Raw genomic sequence first — 24,613 nt, 5'->3', positions numbered from 1 at the left:
AAATAGTTTTCCCTTCCTATAAAAAGTTTTCTTTCTCCTTCACTTTCTTTCAAAGTGAAAAACACAAACCAAGCAGACAAATCTGATGATTGGAGCACTCATTTGGGATATGGAAGACCAAGGATATAAGTCACATCTTCTAATGAGTGTTATTTATTCATATTAAGCAAATTAATTGCAGCTGGAATTATATCAGCCCAGAGCAACCCACAGGCTGGCAGTTGGGGCTCTGATGTGAGGTGTGCTAAGGTCAGAATCAAGTCCCTGAAGCAGGCAGGGTTAGGTTTGATTCCTGCATTCCCCTTCCCCATGCAAAGGGCTATCAGCTATGCTTGTGTGGTTTTGATCTTACCCTTTGTGGAGGTGTAGAACTGCATCCCCTGATGTTCAAGTTCTGCAGAAAACAAATCAGTGTTTCTGGAACAGAAATTGTTGGGATACTCCGTCAGCTCCCTCAGATTTGCTCCCCAGCTCAGAAGGCTTACAGAGTCTTAGCGAGCGTCTATGTGAAATAAAGATAGATCATCTCTTTCCACAGATTCTCAGTAATAATTTAAGACTTATAAAGAGTAAGATTTTGTTTGCTTGGCTCCCAGAGGTGTTAGTGAAGAACTATCATCCATGTTTACAGCTGTGGGAAAAAATGAGGCAAAGCAATAAAATACCTTGTGTGAGGCACAAGCAGGATTGTGCTCAGGGGTACATTGCATACTCTGCAGGACATGAAACCATCTTCCTGCACGTGCACCCCTGTAGGACCCTGCAGATCCTTTTGGAGACCCTGGAATTGTCTTCTCATGGGTTTATTTTGGCCTTTAACACTTGCTCAAGAAACACAAGTTTGTATAATCGGCAGTGCAAATTGAATAGTTCCTCTTCTTTTTCTGCTGAATAACCTCAGACTGACCAATGAGTATCCCACTTCTCAAGAAGAAGGACAAAAATATTGCTAAAATTAACTGATATAGTCATCCAGGGTGAGTTTACAGCCATGTACCGTAGAAGGCGGCAGCTATGAAGTTTCTAGGACGGGAGCATCAGGCTTAAGTGGGGTTTACATGTACCTTGCTAAATATGGAAACAGAGATCCAGGCCTGAGAAGCAGTGAGTATCACTTGGGGATTAGTTTACATGTTTGCAAATAAAAGAGTTTGTGAAGACAGCTGTATTGCTGGGATTACACACTTGTTTCCTACATGGCACTGGATTTTACACCAACAAAAAAGTTGTTAGTACGATTGATACCAGCTCTCTGAGCACAACCAGCTGTACCTGAAAATGATCTTTAACTGTGTCTTTACCAAGGATTTTGCCAGCAACTCTATTCTGAATAGAACGATGATTTTCTTCACCCTTGATGTAGCTATATATTAAAAGGCTACTAAGAGGAGGGTAGAACTACTGAAGAAATCCTTGGTTTTCTGCTGACTGTTTACTGATGAAACTTTAACCTCTGGGTGTTTGCTTTGAGTGGTTTTTTAGTATGAGTAGATCTTAAATGGGTATTTTGCAGGTGCTTATTGCTATTTCTATAGCAAATCAGGATCAAACTGTTCCCTAACGCTGACTTGCCTCTCTCATCCTGCATATGGTCCACAAACAAGGAGAAGGGATCAGACAGGGTTGTCATGTGGAGGGTTCTCACTGTGCCATAATGCATTCTATAGGGAACCTCCTGTCTGTGTGAACCGCCATAGGGTCTTTCTGTATTGCTAGTGCATACTGTCATTAGCACAGAAATTAGCTGATGTACATACTCCATACCTTCATCCCTAAACCTGGTCAGCCTCATGAAATCCCATCTCCAGTGTTATTGTGGTTTTTTTCTTCCCTACTATCTCTTTAGTCTAGAAAAAAAACCCAAAACTCAAAAACTACCAAACAACCAGAAAAAAAAATTAACAAACCCAACCTCAAAGGAGAAAACCTTCTTTAGATTATCGTATTTATTATCTTATGGGAACAGTGCAAAGAAAATATTTGATGACATTATTAAATCTACAGGATTTGCTTGGCAGTACTACCTGCCATTAACTGCACTGCAGCCAGGATGTGATCCTCTGCATCTAATTCCACTATAAATTCATTCCTTCCAGCTATCTAAGAGCACTAAGAAACAGGATATTAAAAGATCTAGGTCCTGATCCAATAAGGTTGTTAAACAAGTCCTCAAATTTAGGTATAATACTAGTGCTGTTGTCTCCTTGCATGCTAAAGTACGTTTCTGAATCAGGGGGTTAGTTTTAGAAAGTCTGAGGGCCCTTTATAAAGTTTCTGGCATTAACAGTGCCTCTGCCTGCTTGCCAACCTAAGCAGAAGAGGCTGGGATGAGATGCTTGCGATGCACTTTCCTAATCATTGTGGTAAATGACTGCATGTTTTGCAGGTTGCGATAGCGATCACTGGGGACCACACTGCAGCAACCGCTGCCAGTGTCAGAATGAGGCTCTCTGCAACCCCATCACAGGTGCCTGCGTCTGCGCGGATGGGTACCGAGGATGGCGCTGTGAAGAACTCTGTGACCCTGGGAGCTACGGCAAGGGCTGCCAGTTTAAATGCCAATGTCACAATGGAGCTACTTGCGACCATAAAACAGGAGAATGTCACTGTGCTCCTGGATACACGGGGGTATTGTAAGTTCAATGAAAGGTGTATTTTACTCTGCATCATTTAACCGCCTTGCTTTGCCCACTTTTAATGCAATGAGTAATTGGTAAAATTTACACAATCTATGTATTACACACATTGAGGAATCAGGTAATGGAATTTCAGAGAAACTAAATAAAGGAAATATCTTTTTTTGCTGCTAATTAGACCAGTCTGCAAAATAAAGTAAAATTTAGTGCTAAAGGGAGCTTAAAAAATCATTATGTTTTCCATCTTATACAACAACTGTACCTGTTCCTAATTTCAGTATGTGAATACAATCCAAATTACAGTTGAGTTTTTATAAGCAATTGGACATTTGACTCATTAGCAGTCCAGTGCAGTATCTAATGGGAGTTACTATCCCCAATTTATTTGACTTTCAATCTAACTGAGGAAGTATTGCTGTTAGCTATATCAGCTTACTATCTAGGGGGTAAATTTTAAGCATAGTGAGCAGGGATTTAGCGGTGTGACTCCTATTAACTTTAACGAGAATCACGTAGATAAATCCCCATTCACCACATTGAAAGTTTACCAGTAGGATTCACAAAATCTGCATATTAATTTCAGGACAGCAAGCAATAGTTCCTTGTTTAAAATTGCCCACAGTGTAACATCAGTTCTCATTAGAGATCTTTTAGTAGTTTCAGAAGTAATTATGTTTTTCAAAATTATTTAAGGGGAAAAGAGAATTTAGTCACTGAATATGGTTGGAGATCTATTACAGGTGACTTACTACTTTTGCAGTCTAATATTATTTGTTGACCTGCATAAAGGGGAAGGTAAAAAATAAAGACAATATTAACCTTCATAAATAAGTTATATGACTTTTGAATATTTTATTTAGTACCTGATTTCCTCGTAGGCTTGCGACCTCAGTCCTGGAAGTACTCACTGCTAAAGATTCTGCTTACTATTCGGAGTGGTCGCATTGACATTAGCATGTCAGTTCTCAGCAGTAAGCACTTGCAGGGCCAGCCCCCAATATGCTGTATGAACATCTTCATCAGAGGATAGTCAGTTAGAGCAAGAACCTACTGTAGTTTCAGAACCTGAGATTAGAGGAAAGAAGTGATGCTGAAAAGCACCAGTGCACAAATGCAGGAAGCACTGGTTTTTGCAGGCACTAGCCTTGCATTGGCCCCACTTGAATACTGAGAGAGACCCAACAAGCTTAAATAGCGTTTAAATGATGCTGAGTTCTTGCCAGTCTATTATACACTGCAAATGTGAACATTTAGTAGTGACTGGAGAGATTTCAAACATTTTAATCCCATCCTTTTATTCTTTTTGCAGCTTCTTTTATTGCCATGTCACATAATTCACATTGAGGGCTTCATCCTGCAACTCTTACTTTCCTGGGCTATTTTAATGGATATGAGTTGTCCTGTTGAGATGGGTGGAATTTGGTATGTGCATAAAGATTACACACATGCATCAGTCTTACAGGACTGGATCCATGGTAAATAAATAAGCCCAGCAGAAATAAAAGAAATCTTGGCTAATTGGTAATGCCAGCTGAGGCTTACTGAGGTTTCATAATTTGCATAAGGATTCCCATGATGACCCATCCTGTGGATTTTCCTCATGTTTCCTGTAAGTTCTTTCAAATGATCTCCTTTTTTTTTTTTCTTTTTTTTTCTTTTCATGAAGTTGTGAAGAGCGTTGTCCCCCAGGCAGTCATGGAGCTCAGTGTGAATTGCGCTGCCCTTGCCAGAATGGAGGAGTCTGCCACCACATCACTGGAGAGTGCTCCTGTCCTCCTGGATGGATGGTGTGTAGTTTGTTCATACTCATCTCTCATTTGAAGGTTGGAATAGGAAGTTAAGTGTTCACTATTTCAGCAGATGCCTTGTGTGCTTGTCATGCCTATCTGCCATTTCTTGTCACAGGGCCCTAACAGTTCTGAAACTGGGATTACCTTTGTTGTGTCTGCACAGCATTTACACAGAGAGGCCACCAGTCTATGGCTGGTAGCTACCATCACAGAGTTAAACAAACAACAGTAAACCAAGCAGTGCCTGCTCGTTACACTTCTGTGTGGGAGAAGAGAAAAAAAATGTCTCTGAATTATAGTTCCATGGAATAATCTCTTCACCCTTAGAAAGCTCAAAGCTCAGCTCAACATTGTCAAAAGCACTGTCCTATTTCCCCTTCAGGAGAAAGGTAGAGGGATAGCCAGAGGGAATTCAGTGACTCAGTCTGTTGTTAAAGCAGGACTATACATAGGACACAGAGACCAGTTCAGTGTCCTGTCCTTACTCAGACATAATTCACATTGATTGCAATAGATTTGCTTGCATCGGGGGTTGCACTGGCAAGAGCAGATTGCCCTAACCTTTAATCCTTTGTGTCAAGAAAGCAAGGCCAAACATTTTAAAAGTCTTCAACTTTATCAGTAATGTAATAATTAACTCTCTTGGGATTTGCCAAGTCTTACAGGCCTACATACCATTTAGCCGTACTAAATTTCCTGGCATTTTTCCTGTATCTGATAATTAGTCTCTTGGCAATCTTGCTGGGTTTTGATGCATACAAGTGCTGTGACTTTTTATTTTAATACATGGAAGACCCTGAATATCATCATATGACTGTGGCTTCTCAAGTGGACCTTATACCTGTTGAAACATATAAGGGCTGAGAGAGATGTTTATGTTCCTTTTGATGAGTACAGCAAATGCTGCCTCCATTTGATCACACAGCTGCTTTTATTTAAACAGTACCAACCATGATGTTCTGGTGGCTATCAGGCAGCATCGTGGAAGAAGAACATTGATGCTCATAATTTTGGTGGAAGCTGCGTATGGAAAATCTCTAACTGATAGTCATGGCAAAGGTGTGATGGCATTATTCCATTTCAAATGATAAAGCAGGCAAAACTTTTCAGAAAGTTAAGTAAGAACATGACACTTTACCCCAAACTGGCATTCCATGGAGACAAAGGAAAGGGTCTTTCCTGAAGAGTGCTGGAGCTAAAGCAGCAATTCAAATATTTCTGAGGGCCTGTCAGTCCTTTCTGACACTACCCCAAAAAAGTGATCAATAAAGTGATTATAATGAAAATATTACCCTTAGGGTATTTTTTTCACTTTCCCTTATCTTCTGCATGACGATATTTCTCAGGATCTGAGTTGTTCTGCTGTACTCTTCCTTACCTGTATTTTATCAGGAGTTTTCTCTTCTTTTTTTTTTTTTCTTTTTTTTTTATTGCAAAGTTGAAAAGTCACTGAAGAGATGAGAATATCCGAATAGAGCAGTAAGTTTTTAGAGGTCTCTTAGGACGCAGCATAGACCCTAAAGAAGAACCGCAGCACTGGGGCTGCACAGCAGCTGTGGTCATGTATTCTGGCCCACTTCTGCCCTGTTCCTTACAGCTTGGAATTTCTTCTCTGCATTTTTAGGGGCCCAGAGAGACTTTCCTGAAAACTGTGTTGTTGGCTGCTCTGTCCCCAGAGAAACCCTAGAGTTAACAATTGATGTTTCAAACAAGCATAACTGAAAATTGAAGAGAGAGATCAAGTATTCCAGGGAAAGAAACTCAAATTATAAGTAAAAGCACTCAGCTTGTAAATGTTGAGATTTTAAGAATAAAGGGTCTCTCCAGGGTTTTAATGAAAAGCTGGTAATTCAGTACACAGAGAGAAAAAAATATTTTTTCAAGCTATATTTTTAACTCTTGGTGGTTGGAATGGTTTGGGACGTGAGACATGAGTGGGCTGTAAACGAGCCAGCAAGATGGGATTGCTAGACAGCATTCATTTTCTTTCACAGCATGGATAGTCTTTCTTTGACATCAGGAATTTTACTTGCTGATTTTGAGGCTTGAGACTGCATGTATGTGTTGAATATACCATCGTGCTCGAAGGAGGGAATTCTCTCAGGATTTATACAAGTGCATAACCGGTTGGATCTTATTGCTGCTAGATGAGCTACAACTTTTATCTTTTCCTAGGTTGGGCTTATTAACAGCAGCTCAGCTCCCTTAGGGGCTTGGTTGCCTGTGGGATGTGCAAGGGGAGGCAATAAGTTGAATAGGAGGAAGTTCTAGGGTTCTGAGGTTCTTCCTTGAATCTGCCATCTTCAAAGCCTGGTTCTTTTATTACTTGTAACATTTCCTTCCTCCTGCTTCCTCCCACTCAGTGCAGATGCTCCCAGAAGCACAACAAGTTATACAAACTGTGTCCTGTGAGATTTTACTGTCCCATGGTTTTTTCACCAAGAGGATGATGGCTAACAGCATATATTGTTGAACTAGTCAACAAAATGTGGCTTCCAGCATACTATGATGTTGGGCTTTTCCCACTTCTGTGTCTTTGTGGCTGTGGGAGTTAGTGGGTGGCTGCTTTAGGGCCTCATTAACAATTTACAGGTTTAATTCTATACATCTTTCTCATTTGCAGCATTAAATTCTCCAAGTGCTCTCGGGAAGTAGGGAGAAAAGTTAAATTTAGCATTACAGTGCTTCTCAGAAACACTTTTGAAGGACTAGATCTCCGTGCTCAAGGAAGCAGGAATTTTTCCTTGCATGACAGAACATTTGTCACTGGTAACACACCCTGTTCGGTCACTGATCCTGTTTTCAGGGCTTTGCATCATGGTGCCATGTTAATTACAACTCATTCTGCTAATCACTTCTTATTGCCTCTGAGCTTTATAAAGCAACTGTAATATGTATTTTTGTCTATTTTTCTTTCTGTTGTGGATTTTAAAGTTGGGGGGGAAGGGGGTGGAGAAAATGGAGCAGGAAAAAATCTTTCCTATACTACAAAATGGTAATAATATAGCAAACAATGTCAAAAGCAGAAGCTGATGAGATCAGGGCCTTAAAAAAGGTGCTGATGGGGTGAATTTTACTGATTAGATGTATGAGCAGCAGGAAACGTTGGTCTGACATTTGATCCTCCAGAGACGGATGTTTTGGATTCCCTTAGTACATATTAATGCAAAAAGCATGCCTAAAGATTCTCTTGGCTCCGGGGGGATGCATCACAGAGTATTGCTTTCTCATCATTTGTTGATAGAAATCCTGTTCCTTTTGAGACATGAAGAGAGAAAGTATTTATTATCAAGATAAATGGATACTTACATTTTCAGATATATAGTGTTGTGTATTACTCAAGTCCAGAGACACCAGTTTTTTAACACTGTAATCTGAAAGTTCTTGAGCTGAGGCCAACCTGTCTGTTTTACAGCCAAGGAGCCACCTATCACTCCTTGGGAAAGGCTTGAAGTATCTTCTTTTATGATTACATTGAAGAGCAGCCTCTCCACTTTGGGGTTGTTGATATTACTAAACTTCCCAAACTGTTGAGCAAGAACCCCAGGGAATGAAATCAGCCATTATGTTCCTGTTTTATGTTTTGTATAAGTTGTGTCTAATATGTGCCTTGTTCAAAACTCAGAGCCCCTGGGCCTTGGTTGGGGAAATGTGGCTTCTGAGAGATTAAAACAAAATAATAATAAGGACAGAAAAACACTGTTTCTATGACCCCCTCTGCACACTGTGCATGGCACTGGCAGCAGCACCACTTGCTACCGTTGCCAAACGTTCTCGTTACAGGACCCCATCGTCAGATCACAGCAGTGCCAAACTTGTTTTGGCTGAAGTTACTCAGCTGGATACCAGCCTCAGATTTTATGTTTGCTCACATAAAAAAAAAAGGTTCATACAACTTCTAAGAAAGTCTAGGGAAGTCCTTCTAAGGTCTTAATATTTGGCAGGGGACATAATGCAATACTTGGGGGGAAAACCGCCTGAGTTCAGCAGATAAATTCTTCAAAGACACAAGCCATGGTAAGCATTGTCCACCTTGGGGCTGGAACAAGGCTTGCCCAGCAATTGCTTTTCCTTATGAGCAGTGCCAGGGTGCGCAATCAAGAGTGACAGTCTGTCTTTTCTTCACTTGTGGGGTGCTTAAGCAGGGAAGGGAAAGAGAAAACAACTCAGAGGTGGGGTTTTGGGTCCAGATGAAGGAGAGGGCTAAAAGGGAGTCTGCACCAAGGGTTTGTGGTAGAGTGGAATAAAGAGGCAGGAAAGCAGAGGGCTGGGAGCATAAAATGGGAGAGAGAGCTAGCCACCCAGATGTGGAGTTGAGGCAGGTCAGGGACAGAGATGTGGCTCCAAGGCTGGGGATAAGGAGCTGGGAGGATGCTGGATGATGCATCCAGCCAGTGTTCAGGGATTAGGCAGATATTCCGCTGCAGATTCAATTCTTCTGGCGAAAACGCTACTGCACTGCTAATGTGAAGAGTCAGATTGCTTCTGTGTCATCACTGGTGGCTTTCTGCAACTATCCTAATCTCTTGTTCCCATCCTGCCTCCTCAATGGCTTAGACAAAGAAATGGCAGATGCCGTTCTGTGCTGCTTGAAGAGATAAGTGTGGGGGCTAGATGAGATGGGAGGGATTGAAGTAGGTAGGATCTGAAGAGTAGTAATGGACTTCTGCAGCAGCTTTATTTGGTCTTCTTCATGGTTCATTGATGTGGGGCTGTCTGAACAGGGGAGATCATCATAGACTATGACAACTAGCAGAACTTCATCCTCCCAGTGCAGCCTTTCCAAGAATCCCTCTCTTCCCAAATGTTCACTTTGTGACACATACCCAGGGTAGATCCAACAATTTTTCAGACCCTGTATTTCACAAAAACCCCCACCTGCACATATGCAGCTTTGTAGCCTTCTCTGATTGCCTTTAACCTCTCCCAAGCCCTCCTGCATCGATTCAAGGGGCAGTGAATATCCAGCCACCCCAGCTGCGGTTTATGGGGTCAAGCCAAGACAATTATCAGTGATTGTACAGTGGTAAGCAAAATCCCTTCTGGAGACAGGGTAGAACAAGCATTTACTCTGGTAGCAGAATTTTGAGGCTGTCTTTAGCCCATCTTAAACAGAAAAATAAATAAATATTGCCACTATTTACATACAGTTTTAGCAAGAAGGACAATAAAAATCCGAGCTGCTTACAGAAATTTATTGTATTATGAATGTTGACTAAATATTGCTCTTTCTGCAACCTTTACCAGGGGCTGGTGTGTGCACAGCCATGTCCTCCTGGAACATTTGGAATTAACTGCAGCCAGGACTGTCCATGCCACAATGGAGGACACTGTGATCCCGTGACAGGAAAATGCATCTGTACAGCTGGCTATATAGGAGACAGGTAAAAACCAAAACCCAAAAGCCCTTAGTTTTAACCATGGATTGGCAATTTTTATATCCCTTGCAGGACAATCTTACTCTCTGAAAAATGGTGTTATGTTTCTATTGCTCCAATTAGGTTCATCCTTCTGAAGCAGTTCAAGCATTATAAATGTGGCAATGTTATTACTTTTTATTGGCAGTGCTCCCCATTTACAGGGTTTTTTTAATATAACTTTTAAAATTTAATGGATTAAATTTAATTTAGATATTTACAGTGATAAATTTAATAGAGAGCATTACATGTTTACAAGATATGTAAATGAACTATATTTATAAAAATTAATATCCTCAAGAGTAAGCAATGCAGTAGTTTAACGTTTCCTTCAGCCCCTCTGTGCTGCTGCAGCACTGATCCATCTCAGACACCAACAAAAGGTGATAAATCCTCAAAATTTATAAACGAGAGCCTTCACTCATAAATCAGTCAGGGAAGATGATAATATTGTTTTACAAAGGTGTCATGGATTCAGCAAAATGACTACACAGCAAAGTCAAGGTGGGATTGTGACACGTGTTGGTTTAGCCCTCCAGCTAATCCTGCCAGCAGGGTTAACGGTGGGGAAGCTGCAGTTAAATAACCTTTCATACGCAGTTTTCACCAGGGGTTGGACTGTGTCACCAGGGTTTCCAGAGACTGTGGGCACAGCTCAGTAGTGTATGCTGTGCTAAAGCCCTTTCTCCTATATCTTTCCTTCTTTTATTAGCTAGAACAAGCTAGTATCAGTATACTGACATATGCTACAATTATACTTTTATGCAGCAATGCTTGTTGGAATTTCATATTTCTTGCTTCACTGTATAATCATCAGGTCTTTATAGCACACAAACATACCAACCTTCAGCACTGGGCTGGGGTTCAGAAGGCTGTGCTCTTTCCCATTAAATGTGCAAGTTCTTTGTTTCCATTTTATCAACAGCAGTAATCGGAGAGGGTTCTGGAGATTATGTCAGGATTTGCATGTGGTTGAATATGGTGGAAATACTAATTATTTCAAATTAATTTTGTAGAGAAGACACCTCTTCCCCCATCCTCCACCTGGAGACAGTGATTTCAGCCATGGTGTACCATATAATTACTGTTGCTAACCAAAGCTTTCCCTTTCTCTCCTTTTGGAGACAATTTCACTGAAGGAAGCGACTGTGCAGCCTGGCCACTTACATTGGTGACCACACTTCACTCCCAAGCTGTCCCCAGTTCTGGCCATGCTCAGGAAAGCTGACAGAGGCCCTCTGTCTCTAGATCTCCTCTTTTGATTGTTGCAGACCTAGATTGATTTCTGGCTGTAGGTAAATCAAAAGTGTCAGAGCTGTCAGGAGCTCCCAGCCAGCAGCCTGCAGCTGAGCCAGCTTCTTTGCTCAGCTGCCAATATAACCCCAGCCGCGAGGGAGGACATGCAGCAGAAGAGCTGGCTCTGCTACAGGCGTGTGGCACAGGGAAAGAACGGTAATGGAGTTGCCAAACAGCAACACTTAGGCACTCCAACAATAACAGAAAGGACTGTTGGGGGTGAGGAAAGGAGATGTAGAAAACAGAAGACCTAGTTTTGCCTGCTGTCAAAAGCAAAAAGGTTTGCTTCTGGTTGCCCTTAGAGTGGGAATGGAGAAGGTGGCTCCGGGAGAGACTGGGCAGAGGAGGCACTGCAGGGCAGACCTGACAGGAGTGCACAAGAATTGTCCTTGAGCAAAGGGAGTGTGTGCTTTTCAGAGCTGTACTTGGAGAAAAGTGAGAAAGATTTGGACTCCGAAGAGAGATGTTGCTTGCAAAGACAGAAGCAGGGAGGGAGAAAATAAAGCATAATCAGTTGGAAGAGGTGGAAGAGAAGCCAAAGGAAGATCCCATTGTGGACCCGCACCCAAGCAAAACCCTTAGGAATGGCTCACCTGCAGCCTCAAAGAGCAGCGAAGTTAACAACAGACACTGAAGGGAGAGGCAGAAGAGCAGAAACGCAGGTGTGCGGAAGGATGAATGAGATCAGGAGAAAGTTAGGTAAATGGGCAGTTCAGAAAGCTTTTCTAGCAGCAGGGAAAAACTATTAGCCTAAAAATTCTCACCTTTCAAATGGGTTGTCAGAAGGTTAAAACATGTTTATTTATCAGCCTTTAATGAGCCTTCAATAAGGGAGGTGAAATCTTAGGCCCATTATATTCCGTTGGAGTTCTGCCTCTCGCTTGGGCTAGGACAGCGCGTTGCCTGTAATGGTTTGTTCTGAACAGGCGTGCATGCCTTTGCTGTTAGTTACAGTTAGCTGATGGTAGGTTGCCCATTGATTTCAGTGAGGGCAGGAGCAAGCACAAGGTCTTAAAAAAGTCTAAATTGCTTTCCGTAGTTAAGCGTTCATACAGCATAGACAATGGGACAGATTAGTTAACACCACTTTAGCCTAAAGTCTATTTTACTTTCTGGATCCCGTGCAACTATTGCAGTGTTACAGTACAATTGGAAGTGGAGCAGGAGAATGCTGCTGCACAGCAAAATTGTATTTTCTTTAAAATTTTACAAAGCATTGAAAAAATCTTGTTAATAATAACAGAAATAGTGAATAACAACAATAAAATGTAAACATACTTTATCTACTATCATTTTTTTAAATTGTCTATAAGTACTATATAATACTATGGTTCATTGTCTTGTGCAGAAGATAATAACTTCTAGTTAGATAAATATCTGTGGAGATTAAATGGTCATAAAGGTCTATGTAAGTGTGATTGCCACACTTCGTTCTGTACCTGTTTTCTAGGAAGCAGCACTGCACTAAATATCTAGGAAATTGGCAAGCACTATTAATAACTCCAGGAAGCTTTGTGCTCTGCTAAAATTACTGGGTATGTCATGTAAATGTATGTTTTGCAAACTGAAAAGGAATAATAGCAGAGGCACAGTTAGAAGCTGAGGATAGAGTGTCTAAGAATTCCGTGGCTGCCAGGAAAATTGAACATACTGTTTTAGTTTTGTTTCCCATATTGCCATTAAACCTAAAGATCGAATCTTAACAGAATAAATACCACATTTGTTACAACTATATGAGCAGACTTATTCTCTTGTTGTTGTGTTTGTACCTGTATCTTTTATTGACAGAATGGCAATCTCCAGGCTAGCACATTTTGGATGGCTTTTAATATTTCTCTATGCTACATAAATGCGATTACTGTTACAAAACAAACAAACAGAAAAGCTAAAAAAACATTACAGCATTATTCCATGAAAAAAAATTATCTGGAAAAAATGTAGGTGTATGTACTAAGTTCATCTGTTAAGCAGGCTGTCTTATGTTTAATATTTTGTAAAATTGCTTCCATTAATTCTACAGGTGACAGCCATATTATCCTATCCCAACCCAAATAATTATAGTACATATTAAAGTTCAGTGGATATTATAATACGAATCTCCCCAGATAGGCAGAAAGCAATGTAAATTAAACAAGAAACATAACTAGGGCTTAGCAGCTCATTTTGTAATTTAATTGAACAATGTATCTGGTTGTTAATGGTGCTATGGACACATTAGATTGATATGTTGCAAAGGAAAGATGTTTAAGTAGAAGGCTAATTCCTGCTGTGATTATTCTTATGTTCCAGAGGAGTCATTATTAGTATTCTTTGTATAAAATTCATTAGCAGTAGCTGCTTGATCTCCAAATAAATAAGTTGGTTAAATTGTTAGTAGAAAAAGGCTAATTATGTAAATGGATTAGGTCGTCAATATTTCATTTCCAGATGCTTTTCTCCCTGCTAGGTAATGCTTCATCTTCTATAAATATAGAATGATATAGTACACTATTGACTAAGTATTCATCTCGTTGAGTACAGTGCTCTCCTGCTAACTAGTAGAGCTGTATACAGCAATGGAGACATAAGGCATCTTAATATGTTCTTCATTGCATTTCATTTGCTTTAAGTGTTTCTAGTCCTAATGTTACCCGTTCTTTGCTGGTTATTTCCTCTGCAGCCGAACTACTATGAGAGCAGCAGGGCTAGCAGCCAGTACCGTTGATGATTCTCTGGGCTCCTTCCCTTCCTGTTTGTCACAGGCTCCTCTCTCTTTGGGTCTCGTATGAACTCCTGAACTTGGATTGTGTAACTAGTAACTGTGTTGATGCTTGCTGCAATTAAATCACTAGCTAGGCCTTTTGCTTTGTTCATTTATTTTTAGTAAAACGTGATAATATGAAGCTGCAAAAAGTAATGCTCTTCTTATATACTGACTGTGTTCAGGGCAGTTTTGCCTGGCTTGCATCACACATTAATCTTTTATTACTTATCATTATATTAACTCTCACCTGCCAGCTGTGAAATGACCTGCAGAAAGACATTTAACAATTGCCTCTATCCACTGAGTTTACAGTATACACTTTAATCAATGCTCAGGATTAAATTAATGCTGATAGGCAATTTCCAATATCTGGCATCCTTGCGATAAGGGAATTGGGCTTTTCTGGGCTTCTTTTTCTTTTTTTATTACTGAAAAAGGTCTATCTGTATTTCACGGTGGATCATGTAAACTGTAGTACTGACTCATTGCAGAATTTTGAAACCACTGAATTATGTCAAGCACAGAATCAGTTGCTTTCTTTAGGACCTTAGTTTAGCTTTTCAAAGTAGGAAATATTACAAACGCTTAAACTGGTTGCATAGGACAATGAAACATGACTTTTTGGCAGATTTCATAATGTATCCAGTAGGGAAATATTTTAAACAGTGCATGGGAGGTGCAATTTAAAACAATCTGTGTATAGCATTTGCAGGTTCCATTTTTATGTGTATCAAATATTAAACATGTTGACAATTTTGGAGAAGATACTACACTAAGGAGTATGAAAGTGATTTGTCTTGAGATTTTATACTACTGAGCATCCCTGGAGTAAGAGATTAAAAGCAAATCTGAGCTTTAGTTACTCGGAACACACACAAAAGGCAAGGGAGTATATTTTCTCCTAGTTGGTATAAAGCTACTGCAATGACAGCATAGGGGGAAAGTAAAACTTTTCATTGCAGGAGAACACTTTACTCAATATTGCTTAATAGACCACATTCCCTTTCAATCCACATTATCCCTAAGAGGACTGCATGCTTTTAAAGAAGGTACACAATCCTTTTGTAATAAAAAGAAAGCAAACGTATGAGGGGTTTTTTTATAAAGTATCCTATTCTATATCAATTTATTATTGTTAATGAATGGAATTGTCCAGAAAACAAAATCCACTTTGTTAACTGAGGTAATATTAACTAATGCAAATTTTGTCGGATATATTTGGACAGACATTAATGCACTTTCAGTTAACAGCAATTTATGTGCCCATGATATCACATAACTCCAATGGTATCAGTTCACAGTATATTACTTAAAAAAATGAGCAATGATTTTGTACTTAATTCATTAGCAAAAACATTCCTATGTAGAAGTCATAAGCAGACTAAACTATAGCATTTGACTGGATCCTGTCTCACATATTTCATTGCAGGTGTCAAGAAGAGTGTCCTATTGGAACATACGGCTTTCAGTGCACACAAAGATGTGACTGCCAAAATGGTGCAAAGTGTTATCATGTAAATGGAGTGTGTATGTGTGACCCTGGATTTAAAGGTATTTATTGCCAAGAAAGAATGTGTCCAGAAGGATTTTATGGCCTCAAATGCAACAAGAGATGTCCTTGCAATATTACCAACACTCTCAGGTATGTACATCATAATATATACTAGTGCAGGGACTGCTCAAATAAATGCATTGGGGAAAAAAAATCAGTCAACTACACCTACTCCCTTTTTCTCTATAGTTAAGTTCTATAATTAAGAACACAGACAGTTCCTCTAGGTTGTAACCTTTGATTTAAATGACCTCAGGTTTGGAACCATAAGCATCAGTCCAGCCAGCTACTAAGCATCTGTTAAGTATTTAAACAGTACTGCTAAAATCTGAAACAATATGACATACGGCCTTATCCTGTAACTGCAGTCTTCTAGGCATAAGAACTGTCATATGATGCCCATATGTGTGTTTAATAACCCACTGAAGTTTAAAAAATACAGATATATTTACTGAAATCTATCATTTTGGCTCTTTATATGATATGCATGTGTTTTCTTGTTAGATCTATAGACAGCAAGTAGACTTTCAAAATGAAACCTAATTTGCTTCAGTTTATATCTTGTGGCAAATTACCTTGTTGAAAACACTTGAGGCAGATGTATAAATAGACTGAAATCAATATCCCCAAGCCAGTCTATGGAACTGGAAGAAAGTCGACATTGTCAAGATAGACTTCTCATGTGTGCCTATTTTTGCTCTTCATTCAGTATGTGTATGTGTGCAATATTCAGGAAAATAAATATCAGGGAAGTATATCTAAAGTGGAATAAACCTCACTTAAAAGGTCAGGTTTCAATGTTTTATTCCCTTTTGTTTTTTTAAGGATCTAATTCTTGAGGTTCTCATTACTAAGAGCTCGAGCCACAAACAGACTTGAGTACCTAACATGAGCCAGGTTGCATTTACTGTCCTGTTGCAGGCTTGAATAAGTTTTCCAAACCCTGAAAACAGGAGGAATTTAAGGCTCTTCCCTATTATCCTATTTGTTGCCTTTTGTAACTCCTTTCCTTGTTGACTGACTGCTGGAATTGCTGTTTGGAGATTTCTTACTCCCTCACATGTAGTAAAGGGAGCCTGGGCAGCAAAAGCACTCTGGCCTGAGCTATCCTGGTGGACTAGAGTGCCCACATTTCCTTACCATGCCTGCAAGATGCTGAGCCCCTCAGCCCCGACTTGATTTCCTCCTTTTTTCTGTCCATTACTGTTATGCATTCACGGCCAATTCAGGATTGTGCAGGCTTCAGAGGGAGGTGGGGATAATTGATGCCCAAGCAAATATGCCCTTGATGCAGACATTCTTCAATTTTAAACCAGACAGGTAGGGACCTGACTGTCTTGCTGATGATGACAAACCTACCTTGCAATCTTGCAGCCTGCTAAAATATAAGCACTCTCCTCCATTATGTGTGCAAGCAATACCACCTAATTTGTGTGCGTGCACACACACACACACTCACACACACACAAACACTTCAGGCAAATCCGTTTGTGTGCTTGAGATAGACTCTATTTGTCTCAGTCTTGGAAATAAACAGGTGATCTTTCTTGTGAATTCAAGTTCAACTGCAAGCGGTGAGGGTTTGCTTAACTGAAAGTCAGAGCTCACAGTGGATTATTTAAAAGCCTTGTAATTTTGATGGTACGAGTCCTCTACAGAAAGATAGCTCTAGCTCCAGTGGGTTTGACAGCAAGGTTCCAAAGTGTTTGACACCTCAAAAGTAACTCTGTACAACAGGCTTCTATTACTTCTGATTATTTTGTGTATCATGAAATCATTGCGAAAACATAACATCCCTAAGGCATGAGCTGAGCATTATACACAAAAAGTTAACGTGCTGTACTGAGAATAGGGGATGTCTCCAGAATTACTGCAGAGTGAGCTAAGGTATAAATCCCTGTGTGTCATACTACTCTGCAGTACCTGCCAGTGTGCACGACTTAAACCTGCGGTAAATACCAGCTAAACTGCTCCTCAGTGAAAGCTGTTCTTCATGTGTACTGGAGGGTGAGAACATGCTCTTGGACTGTAGCTGATACAGTGTGCCTTCACTCCCTCTCCTAGCCTGCAGAAACCTCTTTGTGTGCCCATTTTCCTATAAAGGTTTAAATAGAGTGAAAAGACTGCAGGCCACAGGCAAGGCTGAGTTTGGCTGCTGTTCCTCAGCTAAGTGCTCAATTCCGTAAGTCTTTTAAGTAGAGGAAGACCGTAGGTTTGAGGGTGCTAGAATTGATCCTGGCTTACTCAAAGAACTAACTGGGAGGTGCTCTGGGGGGTTGTCAGAAGATCCTTCCAGAAAGAGCAGATTAGCACCATCCAGCTGTGAAGAAAGATGAGTTCTCAAGTTTGAGAGAGCTCAGGAAGGTGGAGGATTGAATCCTCTCACAGCTCTTCTCTGGGCATGTGGTCATTCTTACACACCATGTGCCTGACCTGTGCCTGGCTGCTGTCTGACAGATCCATTTTATGCCTTCCCTCCCATCACTGCTCCCTCAGCTTCACTTGCAGCATCCTCTGCTAAGATGGTATCTCCATTTCCTTAATAAATGAGTCTAGTCTCTACATTGATAAAATCTCCCTTTTTGCTACATCTTATCACTGCTGTTATGGAACAAAGAGATATCAGTAAGCTGTAGATCTGTAAATGTTCTTTCATTCATCCATGGTATTTCAGCTTCCCACTTTTCAATGAGCTCCTCAGAGTGCTGTCAATTTCTGAGCCAAGGAGTCTTAGAGCTGATGGAAAATGACCTTCTCCAAAGGCACTCCGTATTCTGAACAAACCTTTTCACCGATTGTTTAACCAGTCTCATGCAGCACACATCTCTTCCCACCCACCTCCTCCCATTTCTCCCCTGAATTTTTATCATTACTGGAACTGTGGTCTTCTGAAGTGATTCATTTACTGACAGCCATCTATTTTCCCCAGAAGCAGTTTAAACTGTTGGCTACTTGTTGCAATACATAAGTGTGTAGAAATATTATATAAAGACTTGAAAGAAGGTGAGGGAACTCTGCTTATTTCTGTCAGTGGTTTTGACTCATTTGATCTAGTTATTGGAGAGCTGGCTGGAATGGAAAGTTCTGGAAGCTCTGAGGAGCAGGTTCAGGAGGAACATTAAGAAATACACAATCAGCTTTTCTATTTTTGTAGATCTATCTATTTTAATGTCTGAAGAGATCAGTGTGATCATCTAGTCTAACCTCCTGCATAGTAATGGCTGAAGAACATCATCCAATAATTTCTGCATCAAAGCACACTGAAGGCACTTTGTACAGGACTTCTGAACAACCTCAGAATTAGGTAATTTAGAATGCATTGGTGACTTGGACTGTCCTTCCACAGGGAAGGATACACCTGTAAAAAATTCCCCTATGCAAAAAGTCCACGTTGAGACAGTCTACAAGGCAGAAAGGCATAATCCTGGCTTGCTTTTCTGAAAAGCAGAGAGGGAAATTAATAGCTGGAATAGTCTAAGCCACACCCACCCTTCCTGAGCACTGGTGTGGAACCAGTATGTCTTCAGTAATGTATTTCCCAGGTCAGAGGCATGAGAAGGGAAGGAAGACACTGTTACAAAGTCAAATGATATGGATAGATCTCCAGAGGCTCTAATTATTGCTCTAATTGCCTCAACACTGAAAAGTTTGGAAGGATCAAACCCCATGGACCCTGCATGAAGTTTTGCCTTGACCTAAGTCAACAATGTGCTTGAATGAGGCTGGCTTTGAAGATGTGCTGAAGTACTGGCCCAGCAGTCTCATTGTGGCTACTTCTTTAAAAGCAAGAGGGCATTTTAGTAAGGGAGACTGAATGTAATAATGTAGTATGAACACCAAAAGACAGAAAATGCTGTTAAATAAGGATTAGGGCTGTCGTTCATTAAGATGAGATGACTGATGCTAATGTATAAACAGAAAGTCAGGAAGAAGTTGTTTCGGTTGAAAGATATGTGAAGAATAAATTCAAAATCTGGAGCAGACTGTGCTGTCTAAAGCATTTCTTTTCCCAATTTACTTTAAGAAAGTTACCTGGTTTCCTCAGATTTCCTCAAAATTAGATGCTTAAAAAATTTAAAGGTCAAAATTACTTTCTGTTTTTCAGTTCGGGTGGTAAATTTAAAAAAAATAAATCTTTTATTGCTGTAAACGTGGCTCAAGAGCCAGGGGCTGCACAGTAGCTTGCAAACTGCAGCAAGAGCCATGGAACAATTTCCTTCCCGTGCCATGTTGTGCGCAGTGGACAGCTTCGTTTCCACCTCTGCTTGGCCTAAAGCCAGAGGAACACTTGGCTGCTTGCATTCATTCTGGGTTTTCTACACTATTCCTTCCTGTTATGCAAGAGATTTGAAGAAATAAAAGTTGTTAAGATTCAAAGCAAAATACTAATGTATAACCCTGCCAAATGCTTCCAAGAGTGTAAGGTTCCCTTCCTGCTCAGAGCAAGTGGTTGGAAAGCAGATGTTAGTGGGTTTGCCTTCTGGGATCCTTTTGGAGGCCTCACATCCTCTTACCCATCCATTCAGTGATCCTCCTCTACAGGAAATGTGTGTGTTTCTTAATTTCAGTTTATTGGGGGCATGGAGAAATGCCTTAGTATGCTGTAACCGTGCTGGCAAAATGTTAGATGGACTGATGACCTTGAATGGTACGTTCAGAACAGGAAGGGAAGAACTATACCAACCGGTCACATTGCTGGCTCTATTTCCTATTCTTTGCCTTAACACTTTTGTCATTAGAGTGCCTCAAACTTTTCAACTTCTATGCAGCTAGCATTTAGTTCACTGCACAGTCTGGGTGCGTAGGTGGTTGGATGGATGATAGACGAATTTCCTAGCTATTGTTATGTGTCTGGGTACACAGTTTGAACAGAATGAAATTTCACAGAATGCCAGTATGAGAGAAACATCCTTAACTCACACATGCGTGCATACATATACTGCTTCTACGTCATGAGCTGCAATGTATTTAGTATGTAACTGATCACTTTAATTACTGGAATAGTTCATACATACCAGAATAGGAAAAAACAATTAATAATAAAAACTTAGCACTATTTAGTGATATCAGCTGCAGATCTTAAAGGGGTTTCCAGAGGAAGCAAGGCATTGTTTTACAAATGGGAAAAATTAAGGCAGAAAGAGTAAGTTACATAGCCAAGATTTACTGACACGATTGGGAAGGCAACAGCTATCTTCTGAATTTCGGTTAAGCATCTAAATCTTAGCCATCTTCAAGTTAACACTGCATCAGGGCATCTTAATTGTTAAACAAGTATTTTTGATTCAGGGCATTGCATTGTATTCTTTGTACCTGAGACAAGTCCCCTGTGTCCCCTGGCCAGACACAGCCTGCAACCTCATTTCAGACCCAGCTATGTAGGTTTGAGGTCCTTTTGCTTGTTATGCTACTACAACACGATGGTGTGTGTTAATGTTTGGCTTGCCAAAAGCTTTGGAAAGATTTATTCTGCTACTGTCAAGGAGAAATTTCCCTTCCCCTGCTGTGCAGTCTATTCACCAACTGTTGCTACCTACACAGAACTATTGTTATGAGCACTGTAACTCTGGAGGATGTGGAGGATTTTTCCTAATCCTACAATGCCAGCACTCTGTGAGGCAGCAGAAGATAAGTATTTCAAATCACTGAAAGTCTGCAAGTGCTTAGCCTAGGAGAAAAACAAAACTGTGATATGCTCAGGCTGATAACAAAATTGTTCTTGCTTCAGTGGGAAGATTATATGGATGCAGTGGCCCCAAACATCTGCCTTGGACTTTTCCTAGCTCATAGCCTTGTGAAAGAGTAGAAAAGGCTTTAGGGGGGCAGAATATGGTCTCAGCCTTCTACTGGACCTTGTTTTGGATTCCAAGCCCCCTGTGTCCTGCAGACTCTTCTGCAAAGCCTGTTTGGTTTTTGCTTCTTATTTTAGTGCATGTTAGGATGGGTTTTAGTCCTTAATACATACCTTGCATCCCATGCAAAAAAGCTGTCCGTTTTGATGAAGGAGCCAACCTTAGAGTAGAAATCCTTACTGAGTATAGTATTTTCAATTGAATTGTCATAGACTGATTCAAACTGCCATGATCATATATTACCTCTGAAAGATTTAATTTAGCCAACAGATGCAGTTCTCATGGAACCGTATGATACGTGCAGTTGTAGTAAAAACAGAGAAACAAAAAATCCACTTTAAAATATTTCTTTAATGTTTAGCTTTCTGCTCCTATTAGATAATGATTAATAGATGCAGAGGGTGAAAAAACAAGCTTTTATTATTTTCATCTGAATGTTAAGAGGTGCTTTGTGAACAACCATAATTTCAGGGACTGCTTTGTCAGAAGAATTTCATGGATGGTAGTTTGTTAAGCTGATGAATTGTTTTAATTAGTCAGTAAAACACTATTTATGATGTAGCATATGACACTCACAAAATTTGATCATTCTTAGTCACAACAGTATATGACTAACCTCTCCTACCAGTAATTGCCAGAAACATACTTGGAAATTACGTTTTATGAGGTTGCCTTGAAAATTAACATATACGATATTAATTTTATAGGTGTAAAGAAACCCATTCAGTCATGTCTGCAATACTAAACTATAGCAATAAATAATCATAAAGGAAAATAAATAGTTTCTAGGAGGCAAAAAACCACAAGACAGGTCCACAGAGAGGTGCCACCTTGCAGAACTCTATTCTTTCTTGTTCTGAGAAAAATAAAGAAAATCTGATTTGTAGCAATATTATTTCTCATCTTTCTCACTGAGGGCTAGACAGTGCTATTATGGTACGGTCTTGTGGTGCAGAGGCCCCCAGAGCATAATGAGCTCTCAGGTGAAGCCTTACCCTCCCAGCTGGCCTCAGATAAGATAGGGTCCTTTTCCAAAGGTCAGATTCCTTCTCCATCCCCTGCTCTCTCTTTTGACCACCTTGTCTCTCCAAACTAGACATCCCCCTGTGCTCTCCATCCCCCTGAAACCTCCATCTCTTTAAACCAGGACTTAACACAAGTCTAGCCTTCTGTTCTTTCCTAGCCCATAGCCCTCAGCACAGCTCTCCTGCTGTGGCAAGTTAGTGCCCTAAGAACACCTGGAGATGCTTTTACTGTTTGTACAAGAAAAAGAATGGTGAATAAAGGTAAACTGTTTCATAGCAGGAGGAACAAAGGAGTAAGTGTTCCACCTACCAGGTGCAGAAGGACCAGGTATTGTCTTGTCTTTTGGACTTGATTCTTCCTTCTGTTTTTCTCTCTGTGTGCTCTCACAACACTGTGGAGTTGTCTGAATAGAAATGAAAGCCAGAGGCTCCAATGGTGAGCAGCAATGCTCATTATTCAGCACAAAAGAACTTGACTCATTTTCCTGCACAGCACAGATTTAGTCCCAGGACTCCTGTTGACTCCTGCCCCAAGTAAATCCCAAGGCTTCAGGTAGGGATCAGTTCTGTTCACTATGGCTGAGTATTCCCTGCAAAACTCTTTTTCCAAGATTTTTCCCTTCCAAAGCACATTCCTTTCTACCTCTCCCTGCTGAAAAGTTCTTCTGAGCTGGCACTCATTTTTAAAACACAGAGTAGAGAGTAGAGTAGAGCAGAACAAAACAGAATAGAATAGAATATTGTGCCTCAGTACTCGAGTTTATCTTCACAACTCTCTTGATTGCATTCCTCCATCCACTGGAATTTCTCCTAACCCTGAACATCTTTACCGACTGTATTACAACCAAATATATGTCATACAACAGTATGGATTAATTGTGATGTGGCTAATGTCACTAATCTAATTCACATTGATTTGAGAATGGAAAAGCATACATTCCAAAGGTGTAAAATTATCAGTGCTGTGGCAGTTCCCAGATGTTTGGAAGTGCCATGCCAGGCTGGTATTTAACACCATATTCCCTATCCACTTCCTAAGTTATACGTCTGCTTATGTTCACCATCCTTAAGAGTTCTCAGGTTTCTTATGGTCTTAGTGTGACTCTTGCTGGCACTGCATGTAAAACATTGTACTGCTAGTTACAAACTGTATTTTTCTTCCATGTTCACATTTTGTTAATGTCTGTTTGCCTTCATTAGTTGCCATCCATTGTCTGGAGAATGTAGCTGCAAAGCTGGCTGGGCTGGACTCTACTGCAATGAAACCTGTCCTCCTGGATACTACGGTGAAGGCTGCCAGCTGACCTGCCCTTGCCAGAATGGTGCAGATTGTGACAGCATCACAGGGAAGTGTACATGTGCACCAGGATATATGGTAAGTGAGAGCTGGGAATAATGGGGCATTTCATAAAGTGCCTGCAAAAAACTAAAGAGGATTTAAATCTGTTTTCAAATAATATTTGCATAAAAGTGGCCAAATACAAGTAATTTTTCCCATTCTATTATAAGTCAACATAATTCTCCTTTGAGCAGTGTAAGTTATTGCTCCTGGTTATTTACTTAACATCAGTATTGTAAGTTTATTACTGTTATAAGGATAAAGACATAGTTTCCTGTTGTATATTCTGAGTCAAGACATAACAAAAAAGATGTCAGGTTATTGTCTGCCTGGAAACACAGAAAAAGAATTCTCATGGCCTTTCAGCATGTTCCTTGTCAGTCACACTGTGATTTTAATAGATTAAAATCTTTTAAAATGTTACAAAAGATAGAGCAATTTATGTCTTTTCTGAGCATATATGGCAGGTGTCTTTTACCTGAGCATCAGAAAGAGCTTCAGACATTCTGAGGTAAACAAGCATTACATTTTATAGATAAGACCTAAAATGGCTGAAGAAATCAGCCTAAATGAAACAACAAAAATTCAGAATTAACAATTGTCAGGTTGTAGCAGAAGGTATTAGGACATGAATCCAGATGCCCAGCCGTACTACAGCTGGGCTTAGTGGAACTCTTCCTAATAAGTTCCCTGGTCATCTGTATGTGAAGTACCTCTTTACTTCAGGAGCACACCTTGGAAGAAATGTGCAGGCTATGTTTATGAAACAGTACTTCCTAAAGAAAAAAAAAAATATTTTCAAGAGAGAATTCCACTGCAACTTCCTTAGCAGTTGTCTTTCTGTAATTTGTGTTCTTAATTTTACGTGATCTGCCCCCACAGGCCCATCTATATTTTTCTGTACTATTTTAGTAATTATTAGTTACAGTTACTAAATTTACAAGAAATCAACCTTCAGATTCA

The 24,613-nt window shown here is 40.2% G+C and overlaps 1 protein-coding gene across 3 annotated transcripts in view; it reads left to right on the top strand.

Annotated features, from left to right (window-relative positions):
* The window catches only part of MEGF11 (multiple EGF like domains 11), a 288,733-nt gene that overhangs the window by 179,031 nt on the left and 85,089 nt on the right, over positions 1 to 24,613 (top strand). For all 3 annotated transcript variants that reach the window (XM_055815691.1, XM_055815687.1, XM_055815686.1), the window contains exons 7-11: positions 2,387 to 2,633; positions 4,303 to 4,423; positions 9,674 to 9,810; positions 15,312 to 15,524; positions 23,512 to 23,686. In XM_055815691.1, the coding sequence (XP_055671666.1) occupies positions 2,387 to 2,633; positions 4,303 to 4,423; positions 9,674 to 9,810; positions 15,312 to 15,524; positions 23,512 to 23,686 (893 nt within the window). The remainder of the gene's footprint in view (positions 1 to 2,386; positions 2,634 to 4,302; positions 4,424 to 9,673; positions 9,811 to 15,311; positions 15,525 to 23,511; positions 23,687 to 24,613) is intronic.

This window comes from Falco peregrinus, chromosome 1, assembly GCF_023634155.1.
Source record: "Falco peregrinus isolate bFalPer1 chromosome 1, bFalPer1.pri, whole genome shotgun sequence".
Lineage (NCBI taxonomy): Eukaryota > Metazoa > Chordata > Aves > Falconiformes > Falconidae > Falco > Falco peregrinus.
The sequence above is the reverse complement of the archived record's forward strand: the minus strand, read 5'-3'. Positions and strand labels throughout refer to the sequence as shown.